Source organism: Carassius auratus, chromosome 38, assembly GCF_003368295.1.
Source record: "Carassius auratus strain Wakin chromosome 38, ASM336829v1, whole genome shotgun sequence".
Classification (NCBI taxonomy): Eukaryota; Metazoa; Chordata; class Actinopteri; order Cypriniformes; family Cyprinidae; genus Carassius; species Carassius auratus.
Genome location: NC_039280.1, coordinates 10,583,787 through 10,598,558, shown reverse-complemented (window position 1 = coordinate 10,598,558; position 14,772 = coordinate 10,583,787). Strand labels below are relative to the sequence as shown.

The 14,772-nt window shown below is 35.3% G+C and overlaps 1 protein-coding gene across 5 annotated transcripts in view; it reads left to right on the top strand.

Annotated features, from left to right (window-relative positions):
• Positions 1-14,772, top strand: part of khdrbs2 (KH domain containing, RNA binding, signal transduction associated 2) — a 63,938-nt gene that overhangs the window by 10,149 nt on the left and 39,017 nt on the right. For all 5 annotated transcript variants that reach the window (XR_003277771.1, XR_003277770.1, XR_003277772.1 and 2 more), the window contains exon 2: positions 7,581-7,708. Coding sequence is in view for 2 of the 5 variants with exons in the window: in XM_026224028.1 (XP_026079813.1) it covers positions 7,581-7,708 (128 nt within the window). In the remaining 3 variants the exon portion in view is untranslated. The remainder of the gene's footprint in view (positions 1-7,580; positions 7,709-14,772) is intronic.

Sequence of the window (14,772 nt, the reverse complement as noted above, 5' to 3'; positions counted from 1 at the left end):
CCCCGGCTTCATGAATCTTTAGCATGTTGCCTTCCTTGAGTTAATATCTGTGAAAAATGAAACCTTTGTAGGCAGTATATTTAGGTAGAAAGGCATAAAGGAACATCTGAATCTAGCATTCGCATAACTGTGCCTTTATCCAAGTTGGTTTTTGAAGCATGGTGCAGATGAAGATAATATCCCACAATCCTGATTCACGATTGCTTGAAAGAAAGAAATGAGTGTCTGAAAATATTTCATTATCCATTTTTTTTTTGCTATTTTCTAAATTTATTTTCTTCATTATTATCTACAAAGCTAATTAAATGAGCATTTATATATTCCACCAGGATATGTTTATTTTTGATCCTCACCATGCATGTTGTTTGGTTTCCTCAGCAGAATAACTGGCACAGGCCATTTCTGTTTGCTATGAGATACACAGTGAACTGCACTGCATAGATTGTTCCTGGAACTCCAGCTGGAACAAAGAAATCCCAAGTGTCTTTGTTTCTTTGGCTGGATGGCAGGTTCTTTTTCTTCTTGCTGTTACAGCAACACCTTCTAAAAATGAGATGCCCATACACTTGCTGTGAGAGGCAGTGACTAGCACTCCCTTGCAAGCATGTTTGGCGACTTGATGTACTACCACTCTTTGGGGAGACCTGGGGGTGGCTGACAGCAAATTCGAATGGGCTTGTCCTTGTGCTCCTAGAATAATTTGCATCAACATTATACACGTGGCAGATGCTAATGTGCATTTTGGCGAAAAAACAAAATGGATCCTGAATTAAGTGTGTGATTTCATTTTGAAATATGTGTCAGACTGGTGAAGGAAATGTGTGGGATCTAAAAGCTAGGTATCTCTCTGTCCCTTTGCTCTTCTCTATGCTCATCTGTAGCATCGTGTGAAAGGAGACGGAGCAAAGCTGGAGCAGAAATCATATCGTCCTTTTAATGCATGAAAGCCACAGTCTCAGTTCCTTATTCATGCGTAATACGAGCCCCCCGGCAAAAGTTCAATTAAGGAATCTTCTTATGATTGGGAGAGCTATTTAAAATGTAATGGAGAAAAGAGATTTTCTAAAAAGCATGTCAGAATGATTTAAGGCATTTTTGTATTTTTGTCTCTGTGTTACTGTTAGTGAGCTGTCAATAGCTGAATGTCTGTTGAGGGCAGCCTGTAATATGTGCACACATGTATGTTTACAAGTTTGAGGATTTTTGTTTTTGAAGGTGAACAATAAAATGTATAATGTATAATGTATAAAATGAATAATTTTCGAAATTTATTGCACAACAGTTTTCAACATTTATAATAGAAATATATGTGTTTTGAGCACCAAGGAAGTATATTAAGCTGAAGTAATGCCATCACAGAAATAAATTGCATTTTAAAATATATTAAAATGGAAGTAATACTGATATTTTTAAAACATAATTAAATTATAATTAAATTAAAAAACCCCATTGTAATATATTTACTGTCCTGATATGTTTAGCGTCACTCTAATTTTGTAACGGCACCCTCTGAAAGGTGCAAGATCCAACTGTGCTGGCATCTGTCGACCAACTACGTTAGACCTGAGAGTCTTCTTTCCCACTTATTAGAAGCTCAGAGAGGAGTGATGCAGCACACGCCAGGCTCACTTTCATTGTAATTAGGAAGCAAGACAAGATGTTCTTTACTGTGGAGGTTAAACATTAGCGTTGAGAGTCTTTTCTTCCCCGCTAAGAAATATCAAGGAAAAATCTTTTTATTCACCCTGAATTGTTGTTAAACCATTACAACACATTTGTTGCAGGGATAAGAATTATGGAGGCATATCCATAATGTCAGTGTATTTGACTTTAAAGCATTTTTTTGAAGGTCATACAATTTTAATGTTGAAGATTACCGTATTAATGGTTCAGTGTCTTAAGATGCACAATGTGCAAATATCACCTCTGACTAAACTATAAAAAATATCTACATTCCCACAGGGGCACTAAGGTTAATTAAGTAATGTAAATTGAGGTGATGCACGATGAAAGGTGATGTATGATGGGGAAGGAAATGAAAAGAGAAGAGGTTTCTAATAGTAATGGCTTGAGTAATATTTTTTGAGATAGGCAGAAGATGGAAATATATTAATATTCAGAAACTGAAATGAGTTTCTCAAACTCATCTGAAACAAATATTATGAAGCCTATTGTAAAATCATGGTGTTGTAAAGTGACACTTTTAAACATATTTAAATTTGAAAATATTACAGACAGGTGTGCATTTGTTTCATTAAAAAATAGCAATATCACTCTTTGAATTTGATGTGTTTAGTGCGTAGTGTGTGTGTGTGTGTGTGTGTTTGTTTTGCACTCAATTTCTCCTTTACCGCATTTACAGTAATGTTCATATTATTAATCAGAATTGGATCATATTGACCATTTATATGTAAATGAACAATGTGTACTCTATGTGTACCTGCACCCAGATCTCCCAGTTTATTTGTCAGATGATGCAAACTTTGGCAAAAGGGAACATTGTTACCCGTTTTGTCCATTTTCTCTAGATAGACAGTATAAGACTCTGTGTATAAGAATGAGTTAAGTTGTTTGTTGTTACGATGACAAAAAGTTTCAAAAGTTTACCGTTTAGGCTAATAGTTCAGTTCAGATGTGAATTCTTATTTAATTATTTAATTGCTTTATTATTATTATTATGCAGTAGATACTTATGAGTGTGTGCGTAACCGTAATTTGCGAGCAAGCATGTCAGTGAGCATGGCATCACAATCGATCAGATGTGTGTTAATGTTGTATTCATTACTATAGCACACCCCATCCCACCACACACACACACACAAACTAAATTGTAGAGGGCCTCGCACATCAACTTCGCACACAGCCTCGCACCCCTCTTGTGACGGCCCTGATTACTTGACTAATCATATCAGCAGCACACGTGAAAGTGTGAATGAGTACTAGTCAGGTGAAATCACTATCATACTAAATAGACAGTAAGACCAGACTGATTCCTATAGAAGGAGGGAAAAAGTGCTTCCAATCATTGCGTTCTTTTTAGCAATGGTTTCGTCTAAAACTAGTGCAGCCATCATTAAAATGGATTCACATGCAAGGAAAATGCTACAAAGAATATTGCACCTGAAAGAACCATTTACCAGATTATCAAGAGCTACAAGGAGAGAGGTTCGACTGCAGTGAAGAAGTCTTCAGTGCAGAGCTTGCTCAGGAATGACAGCAGGTCGGTGAGAGAGCATCTGCACGCACAGTGAAGCCAAGACTTTTGGACAATGGCCTGGGGTCAAGAGGGACAGCAAAGAAGCCAATTCTCTTCAAGAAAAATGTCAAGGACAAACTGAAATTCTGAAGGACATACAAGGATTGGACAGCAGAAGACTGGTGCAAAGATATTTTCTCTGATGAAGCTCGCTTCTGGAAAATCGATTGTTCGGAGAAGAAAAGGTGAACGCCACCATGAGTCCTTTGACTTCTCAACAGTGAAGCAACCTGAGACCATCCATGTGTGGGGTTGCTTTTCAACCATGGAAGTGGGCTCTCTCATTATTCTGTCCCAAAACACTGCCATGAATAAAGAATGGTATCAAAAGGTCCTGCTAGAGCAACTTATTCCAACGATCCATGAGTAATTTGGTGATGATCCATGCATTTTCCAGCATTATGGAGCACCATGTGACAAAGCAAGAGTGATTAAAAAAGTGACTCGAAGATCATTACTTTGAAATTTGGGATTTTGCAGAGGTTATGAAGACCAAGGGTCAACACTGTAAATATTGACTCTTTTTTTTTTTGCCAGTAAAAGCTTTTTTTTGTTTTGTTTTTTTAAAGCCTTTTTACCATAGAAATATGTGGAAAAATAATCTACAAATACTGAAGCAGAAAGACTTTGCAAAACACAAAATCCATGTCACTGCCAAAACTTTTGGCCATGATTGTATAAAAAATGCCTTTCTACTACATAGAAAGCCAAGTAAATATACATATCTTTCCTGTATTGAATAACCCCTTTAAGTGCCATGCAAACTTCATTTCTTAACAAGATTAAACAGAATGTCTGATTTCTAGAAATCCAATCAAGAATTGAAATAAAAATTTAACCGGAATATAAACCTTCATCTAAAATTGATAAAGGTGGTCATTGCTTGCTGAAGTAGTATGAGTAGTAGACAAAAAAGTTGTAAAGATTGAAAAACATTTCCCTCAGGAATCGCAAGGCAACAATTCACAAGCTGATGTAACATAAGTGCTGCCAAAAAAAGTGTCCAAATTGGGTTTTATTATAGATCAAGCATATCCTCTCTGTTAATTTGTGTCCTGGCGGATTACAAAGCTACTAGTCCTACAGAGTTGACTTTTCTGAATAGGAAGGGCACTGGTTTGTAATATTGCTGAGACAGAAACACAAGGCTGCTTTGAGCAATGCACAATTAGCTCAAACTAATTTTCATCTCTCACTTGTGCCAGTTGCCTCCTCCATATCCTGTGACTGAGTCATCACCTGTATCTGTATTAAACCTTGACCTTTGTAACATTATATATGTATGTGTATGAGTGTGTCAGGGGAGTACAAACTAATTTTTACACTGATTATGTTACAGAAAAAAAAATGGTAACATATAACCGTCAAATGATTTTGGGTTGAAAATGTAATTTACAACACCTTTATTTACAATATATAACCGGAACAAAATGGTGATTTACCTTTCGTTTTCAAAGCCATATTATCCTAATGTGAGTGAGTTCAAGAGGTCAGATTGATGTGTTTTATAAAGTAAATGTCATTTTGAGCTGAAGGTTTCATTTTCCAGCCAGCAGGATGCTAACTTCAGAGAAACTGCGAGTCTTTAAAGTTCTGCACGTTTATGTCTTTTTGATGGATTGATAGAAAAGGTGGATCAAGTGGTGTAAAATGTATTGTATATCAAGGAACAATACTGTGACACTCCAAATAATATTATTAAAAGCCATATCCACCTGCTTTATCAGCCTCAGACTAGGCCCAAAGGTCCTTTCAGATTTTGTTTTGTCATTGTGAACATTATTATTTGTACAGATCCAGCATCCCTTAAATTGTACCCAGTTGGTTCATGCTGAATTCATTCTGAAGAAGGATAATAGAATTTAATCTAGAAACTTCTTGTGCACCACAACTGTAAATAACCTTTACAGAGCCTTTAGATGAATATATTTGACATTTTTTTATGTGCACATTTTTATGCTTATTATAATGCCAAGAAGATGAAATTAAAAAATGATAAGATTTTAATGTTTTTTGGTAGATCAGCTTATTCGTAAATGCTAAAAATGTAAATACTTAAACATATATGTATGTATGTATCTATATATATATATATATATATATATATATATATATATATATATATATATATATATATATACCAATGAATGACCAATCAGTAGTTTATGCATTGGTAACCGTGTATAGGGCACTCCTTAAACAAGCTGGGCTGAAGTGTTTTATGCAAAGGCATAGCAGCAGATTTCGGAAAAAGAAGCTAAGCCAGAATTTAAGCCTGGATCTTCCCTATTATGCTGCGATACTCATTCCACAGAGCCATTCACCCTTGAAATTGTTATATGTATCCATTTATGGACATTTTGGTCTTTTACCCATTCAATAAGATCAGATCAGATCAGCAGCTCCTAAATAGCACCCTGAGACTTTTGTTAGTTAGCGTTGTCAGGCATGCGTGGCACACTCAAGAGATGGCTTTTATTGTGTTGCATCCAAAATCAATGAAATCCGAAGACACAGAAGTTTAACAGGGCTCTTGTTTTGTTTTTGTTTTTTATATATGTTAAATTGGTTTTTGTTCACAGACAGTTTGTATGTTGCAAAAAGTCAAAGGAATAATGGCAGCTTTGAATATTGTCTGATCAGATCTTTTCTGTGCAAATAAAATATTAGAAATGCTCAGTGGATTACAATGAGAATGTGCAGCTACTGAGTCTGCAGAAGTACTTTTATATTTCAAATGAACTTACATATGTTCATAAGCAAAAGGACAAAGTGATTATACTTTTCTAATTCCTATGTTACATTTTCATGCAAAAATAAATATTAATTCAGGTGTGGCCACTCTTCGTAATACTTATTGTTAGGTCTTCCTCTCATTTACAGCCTGGTTTGATTTCTTTCATACCTTTCAGAGGAAAGGGTAAGGCGAGAGGAGGAACAGCATCCCCAGTGCAAAAAAAGGTCAAAAAAATAAATAAAATCGATCATCACGATCAGGTGATTTTACATAGAGCATGTCATTGTTTAATTTTTTTTTTTGATAGAAATTTCACCTTTTCATGCTGTTGTTATTTTGCAGATGCTTTCCTGTTAGTATCTTGCAGCCACCTGAGAGTAAGTGTACTGAAGAGCACACAATAAAGCAAGACTTCTGTAACTCTCCAGTTCATGCATCGCCTCAGCTGGCGTCAGAACACACAACACCATAGGGCTGTTAGTGCTACAAAGTTTTACAAGAAAAAATAGGTTTGTTAGGTTTATTAAAGCAGTGGTTCTGTGGGGGTCAGGGCCCACTAGGGGGCATCAGCTAACTTCCAAGGGGATAAAATAAATAAATAAATGCTATAAATAAACATAAAATCAAGATGTAAACTGAGCATATTTTCTGTCTTTTGTTTTTAGTGAAGAACTACTGGTTTGAAGCGATGATACTGTTACTTTTTTTTTGAAAGGTACCAAGTTGGCCTGTCTTCTGGTTTTCAGAAATTGGTGAGACATGTTCATCATAAATGTGCTGAACTACACCTGTGGTTTCTTTGATAGGACACCCGAGGGCAACTTACTTCATATATCCTTCATATATTCTCAAATATCAACTTGAGACCAGCTGGTTCAAAATAACTGCAAAAATAACTCCCATTTTTATGATTTTTTTTTCTCAGTGATTTTATCCTCTGTTGTTGCTCTTAATTCCAGCAAAGTATTTTATAACAAGCAAATAATTGCTTTCTATCTGTTTATTGCAAAGTGTTAACATTGGGATGAAGTCCAAGCTGCTCCTCCTCATTGCATTCAGTGTAGAAGTGAAAGTGAGACAATGCGGTTTTCTGCAGGTCTAAGCAGCTGAGAGACTCTCCAGAGTTGAGGTGAAAAATAATGGTCTCCCTTCACCTGCTGACTTCCCTTACCATCTTTCCCCGCTCCGTGTTTTACACGAATTGCACAGGTTCATAATTCTCAATTCTGCTGAGCATTAATTTAACAGCGACAGAAGGGGATCCCTGGAGGAACCCAGGTGACAGCTTCATTTCAAGCCTCCTTAATGTTGTGTGGCTGCTAAGTCTCCGGCTCAATTCTCAAAAGCACCATAAAATTCCTCAAGCACAAAATATTACAGTTTTGCGCAGCAGCTTTTCAATTTGTGTTTGTCATGCGAATAAGGGCTTAGCAGGCTTACGCCGACAATTTACGTTCTACACAGAGTATTTATTTAATTGTTGTTAATAAACGTGACACAGGAAGCTGAAAATGGTTTTTACTCGTATTCTGGGCTGGAAATGATAACATTATTTGACCCGAGCAATTTTATCTCCTTTTCATTCAGAGATTGAAAAGTTTGAAGGAGACGAGTTGAGAAAAGATGGCGAGGTGAAGAAATACTTGGATATCATCAGCAACAAAAACATCAAGCTGTCGGAGCGCGTGCTGATCCCGGTGCAGCAGTATCCTAAGGTAAGACATCGATGCTCCATGCAACATACTAAAAGAGCAATGACGTGCCGGTCAAATCAATGTTAGTCATGTGGTGATTGGAGAAGATCAAAACGCAATTCATCAGTTTTATGGGATTGCTGTGCTCGTGGTAATGACTTAATATGTTCTGTATCTGGCAGGAGCAAACTAGATGGTGTCAGACTCTGATTTGTGCTGCACTGCAGTTCTGCTGTTATTTACACCTTATATTTCTGTCCTAGCTGAAAAGACTCCTGGCTCTTTCAGAGTAACAGGCACGCCACATCTGTTTCTACCTGTTCAAACATTATTCTGCCTCATTTCATAATCAGGAAATTATTCTTGTTTTTACCAGCTGGCCTCTTTCTCGCATCTGTTAGGAACTTTTAGCATCCGAGCACCAAAAAAGAGAGACATAAAACCATTTTATTTAGCAACATGGTCAGTTTTCTATCATGTTATTGTCTGTTGGTTGATTGCTTTTCCTGTGGGGCTTCGACTTTGTAGCTCTTGTATCTGTTATGTTGATTGCTTTTATTCACAGCTAACAGCTGAAGTCTTTAAATGTGCCATAAAAACTAGACATGTAGCGTATTTGGCGCCGAGTGCTTATGTTTAATTGCTGCTGAAAGTTTGATTATCGAGATTCAGTATTTAGAGAGCCAGAACTGACTGGTTTGATTCATCAAGATAATGTTAAACAATATCCCACATAACGTTGCAGTGATGTATATTCGACGAATGTTATGATGTAAGCTAAAAACAGAGTTTCAGGTAACTGGTTATTTATTTCAGACTGCTCTGTTATTATCACGTTTGGTGCACGCGGCACTTATTTTGCATTTTATGTTATTTAGCATTGTGCTGCTTTAAAATGATGCTTTGAAAACGAGTGGAAAAAAGCCCATGAGCATTACACAGACGGATCCATAAAGCTTCTGAGCTTCTCATATGCTCCCTCGTTTTTTTACTGTTTCTGCTTTAGGAAATGAATCCCTGGAGTACTAAAATGTGCAGACTGTTTGATGGGTTTAGTAGATTTGTGCTGTCGAAAAAGAGAGTACAAAGAACACGCCTTAGGTTTCGATTTTACATGTCTTGTTCGAGTTGTAACAATGGATTTTTGTTTTCCCAAATCCCCTTTCCTCAGGATCCTGGCTGCTTTGTAGTTACGTAAATTTTATGGCAAAGTTCTCTTGTGATATTCCTGGAACGTGAGAAATATCTGTCCAATGTCATTGGATTGATTAATGTTATGTGTAGATGATGTACATTTCCGAGATTTTATTTACATATCGTTTTTGGTACTAGGGTAAAAGGGAGTATTTTCCCCCCGAATATAACCATAAAAAAGATGTGCTTTTGTGAAGAGTTATATTTTTCAAGTGAAAGAAATAGTTTAGTTGCAAAACATGACTGCACAAAATGTGTGCAAGTTATTATAGCAGTTATTATTGATTTGAGACATGATGAATGATTTTTAGAGCCTTATGGAGAGCTATGGGAATCCTGGCTTTTCTTTCAGTAACTGCAGACTGAAGCAGGTTTTGGGAGGAAGAGTCTGGGTGAGAGAGGATAAAAAACCTAATGATGCACAACACATTGCTACCATATTGGTTATGATCATCTGTATTGTTTGCAAGGTCTGTATTTGACTTTTTATACTCAATTCTCATGATTAAAATTTTAGATTACCTTTGCAGTCATTGCAGTCATTTCTTCTTATAACTCACTTAAAGTCAATCATTAATAATTTAAAATACTTTAGACAAATATTGTGTCAGTGCATTAGTGAAAGTCCTGCTAAGAAAAGGTGTGCTATATTCTTTTACTTGCCATGACACTTGATATAGAGCTTAAATCTTTTGCTGCATTTACGAGCCATCTCTCTCTGCCGGTTAGAAAGCACTACACCTCAACATAAGGTGATCAATGAACTTGTGGACCATAACAGATAATAGCTTATAGAGTCTAGACTTTGTGTTATGTTCTCTGTTACAAATCCTCAGGATTTATCTATGTGTGGTTAATTAATCCGTGTGTGACGACAGCGCCGTCTCCGAGTTTTGTCTAATCATGCTTGGTGAGACTGTCTCCAAGGAAGAGCATCTGGGCTGCTGCTCAGAATAACTGAGCTGGAGTCGGTCTTGGCTTCTTTGATCCTCTCATTAAATTAGGCTAACTTTAGTTTAAGTATTTTCATAATGAAGAATAGGCCTTTGTGGACCTTGAAAGGCAGTTTGTTATGTATCTTTTGACTATTTGTTCTAATGTATATATTGACCTTGACATGAATTCCTTGTTCTAAATCTATATTGGTCTGCATTGTTTCAAACTGAGACTTTTAACGCATTACCCCATTGCTTACAATATCTTTGTTCTCCCTGACAAGATATTAATTGCACATCACTGTTGTGTTATAATGCATGAGTTCAATATACATTCATGGTACGTTGATTTTTTTCTCCAAATTATTGCAGAGCACTTTCTTTATTTAAAATGAAATATTAAAAATTCAATGCATTTACAGTGGCACTGACAGCAGTTATTGTTTAAATTATTTTATTCATTGAATATTAAGTTCAATGGCGCCTCTGTGCTGAGTTGGCAAGGTTACAGAAAAGACTGGGGAAAACTTTATTATTTTGTAAGAATGCTGTTTATTTTCTATGTTTTTGAGTCGCAGCCTGTTAGTGTCCACAATCCTCTTTATGAGCTTATTGATTTTTGACACAAATCAGAGGCATTAGAACAACTTATACAACTTGGCTTTATCATGATTATTTATTTAGCATGATTTTGCACCTAATGATTAAAACATACCATATTCAGTATGGTAAACCAGGGATAATTGTAACATTTTCCTTTATGATTCAGAGACCACTAATGTCTCTTCTGGTATAAATAATGTTGGCTAAATATAAGACAATAACAAAACAGTGCCATCACCAGACTTCTAAGGGAAAAATAAAAACTAGATAATCTTCAATAGCGATTGAATTTAATACAAGAAGTGTGTGTGTACCTGTTATTCCCTACATAATGACGACCACATGTCCACAAAAAATGTAAACTAATATGAGAGTGTGTGCACATTTATCTGGTTTATGAGGAGGACACAGTTTGATATAATGACATGGGTATGACATTACAATTTGAAAGTGATTTATGAGAACACTTTTGGTGTCCCCCATAATTCAAAAGGCTTAAAAAGCATACAAAATGTTTGTGGGTATTTTTTTTTTTTTTGAAGTTATTTTTTTTTTTTTGAAGCTTTCTGTAAGGGGTAGATTTAGGTGTAGGGTTGATGTAGAGAGATAGAAAATACAGTTTGTATAAAAACCATTAGGCTTTAAACCATAAAATCTAATGAGTGAGTGTTTTTGTGTAAATATATATAAACCAGACTATATATATATATATATATATATATATATATATATATATATATATATATATATATATATATATATATATATTAGGGATGCACGATAAATATAAAAAAAAGAAGAAAAAAAATAGAACCGGCATTACTGACAAGATGTGCATTAAATATTGGCCGATATTTATCATGCATCACTAATATATACATATATTCAATATATATATATTCAAATACACACAAAATAACACTTCATTTGAATATTTATTCTACTTTTACGGCTCCTGACACAAAGCATTCTGGGAATTAGAAATTTGCTGCATAAACATAAACACTTATTTAGTTTCTGTAACTTTTTCTATTAAGTACAGTGAACTTTCTATAATGTTTAAGTGAAATCAACGCATTTCATTGTTCAGTTTTACAATGCATGTAAAACATGTTTTTTCTCAGTTAGAGTGAGATCTTTACTGAACATATTGTGAGTAAGTGTCATCTCACATCATTGAGAACATTTAATTTGTTAAATTGCTCCAGGTCCCCCCTACAGTATATCTTGTTGGGAATCCAGTTTCTGCTACTGCATTAAAAAACTCAGCAAATGTATTTAGTTGATGTGTTTTGGACAGTGTCCACCAAATGTTGAATCACCGGATATTTTTTCTCCTGACTCGTATTACCTCTGTAACTGTTCTATGCACAGATCTGTATGCATTTCATTGCGACATCACAAAACTGCACACTGTTTTCATTTTTTCATCAGTGTCTTTTATCTGTATGCAAATAAAGTGTTTGATTTACCATAACTTACAGAGAAGCTCAGTCAGTGGTTTGCAAGGAAATATAGTCCCTGCTGACACAGGCCTCAGATACCTGAGAACTGAGAGAAATCAAGAGAGCGTCGCACCCATATAGACCAAAAAGAAGGCCAAGAGATGAATGGGGTACCTGCATCACCATCTAGTATAGTCAAAGACACGGTCGCCATGGAAACCACTGTATTTAATTTTAAGAGATGGATTTGGGCATTCTATCAAAGGGCGTTTCTGCACATCTGAGCATGGCTGCAATTTTTTCCCATAAGGGGATGGTGTTATTTTGATCAGCAAAAGGGGTAACATGCTAAACATTTGGGATGTCTTGGTTTACACTGTAGTGTAATTCATTGTGTTTGCACGGGTTTACAAAGTAGCCAGACCGCCCTGGTGTCTGATTTGTCAGAGGATTCTAATTAAGACTTAGCAAATGTCCTATGGGTACATCTGTTTGTGCAGAGACTCATTAGAGGCGTAGTAGACGCTAAGCTTGTTTTGGTGCAGTGTACGCTGATGAATCAAAATGGTGCGGAGTATATGCTATCATTCACCTGATTCCATTGGGTTTAACATTAAATTGACAAACACATGTTCAGTAGCACATGTTTGTGCTGCAAAAAAACTTGCATGATCAGCACCTGGATCGAGGCGGTAGCTGCATCGCCTTTTTTCAGCCAATTTTCTGACAGTTATGCTGCACTCAATCCCATGTCAAATCATGATATAAAGAATTCTTTGAAGGAAATGTGGTTAGCATGTCTGGATGGAACAACACCACAAACATTTTTGATGGAATGTAAATAGTAATAGTAATAATCTATCTATCTATCTATCTATCTATCTATCTATCTTGAATTTCGAAGTCAAACAAATTAGAATATTAGAATATTAATAATTTTATATTATTATTACAGTGACAGTAATAACCAAATATTGTAAAACAATTGTGCTGTTACATATTTTAAAATTAGTATTTCACAGGTATATTATTTTACCTTATACTACAGTTGGGAAATAATTACAATACTTTTGTCCTAATTTCTACACTTGCAAGCTGGGCCTAAACATTTTACTAACTTTTTGCCACATCTGCCAATGGCTGGTTACTTGAGAAAATTTTCTTTTTTTCCTGGCCATGAAAAGATTTTTGCAAAAATGGGCAATTGCTAATACTACTAAATATGGTTGGGAATCATTTGAAATTTTCAGGTTCCAGTTCATTTAAAATCATTAAACAACTATTTAAAAACTATTTAAAAAAAATTGTGGTAAGGAAAAATTCACAATACTCAACTATTCAATAGTCAGTAATGTTTATTACTTACTGTCAACTTATTTTTAATTAGGGTTGGGCATAGTTAGAAATGTTCAGATTCTGGTTCCATTTAAATGAACTATTATTATATTTTTTCCTATTTTACCTTCACTGAATGTAGTGTTGCTGGAAGGTAGTAAGTAATGTTGAATAATGCTAGTCCATCAATCAGCATATGCTTCAAAGTTGATATTTTTACACTATCAATAACATTTTAAATATTAATACTATAGTGTTTTTGAACCATACTATAGTAAAGTGTATTATACTTTATATATTATAATATTTACAACAGTTTGGTAATGAATGCTACAGCATACTGTAGTATTAACTATAGTGAACTGATAAACTGTAATAAATACTGTGATATACTTTAGTTTTTACTACAGTAAACTGTAGTGTATTTATTATATCCTTTATTTGTAGAAAACTTAATAAACTTAAAAAACTTAGTAATTTGTTTATATTAGTATGGTTGTTATATTACCACAGCAAGAATTACCACATAAATTACTATAGTATTTTTTCATGTGGGATGTACAGTCAGACAAAATGACATGCACAGTTATCAAAGGTGCGAGTGTGTGTACAGTCGTGGAAAACGATGTGTTCAGCAGTTAAAGACGCGACGTGTCTGTGGAGTGTGTGTCATTGGAAACAATGTGCTCAGTATAAAGAGGCAGGGTGGCATTTCTGTTATTTGGTTTGTGACATCCTTTATGTGGAATGCCGGCTCAAGGCAGCTCACAGCACTTGGTCACGTGTCGCACCAGAACTGTTTTCGGAACCGGAACTTAGAAATTGCGCACGGTTTCGGTTCTTTTAAAAAAACTGAATAAGAACAGGTTTTTGGTTCCCAACCCTACAACTAAACATATTTATTTTTAAAAAGGCCATTTAAAATTAGAGCCAACCACTGCATTTTAATCATGATACAAAATGATGCTACACACATGTAGCATGAACAGTTTTTGATTTAAATTTGATTGTATCATTTCAACATTTGAGGCAAAAACAGAATGATCTGACTTTTTCCTGTGAAATGATCCTAAAACGTAACAAGAAACGACAGACAGGCTGAAGGAGAAGATAAATTCACTCTCTCTGACAGCAGGTGGCCCTTATGGAACAGCATCATTTAGCGTTTACTTGATTTAAAATGCATTATATGAAGGTTATAAGGGAAAAATGACAAAAACTTTTCTGAAGTCAGTAGTTCCCTTCATAAATACATTCATATAAACATGTCATAATGAGAAGTATTAATATAATGCATAGGTATTCTATGTAATGAATGGGAAAGGGGGACATTGAGAATTCACAATGCTGTTTCATTGCAGTAGTTAACACCCAGCTTTACCTAAACCTTTCATTAAAAACCAGCAACAAGAAAAGACGTAAACAGATCTACCACAAGGTTTGCCTTTATAGTTCTGAAAACACATCTAATCCATTGAATAGTAATGCCGGTGGTTGTTGTCCCCATAGATTGTGGCTTATTTGTCTCCAGTTATATGACCTTTACATGGAGGTGTAGGCAAGCTCTGCACAG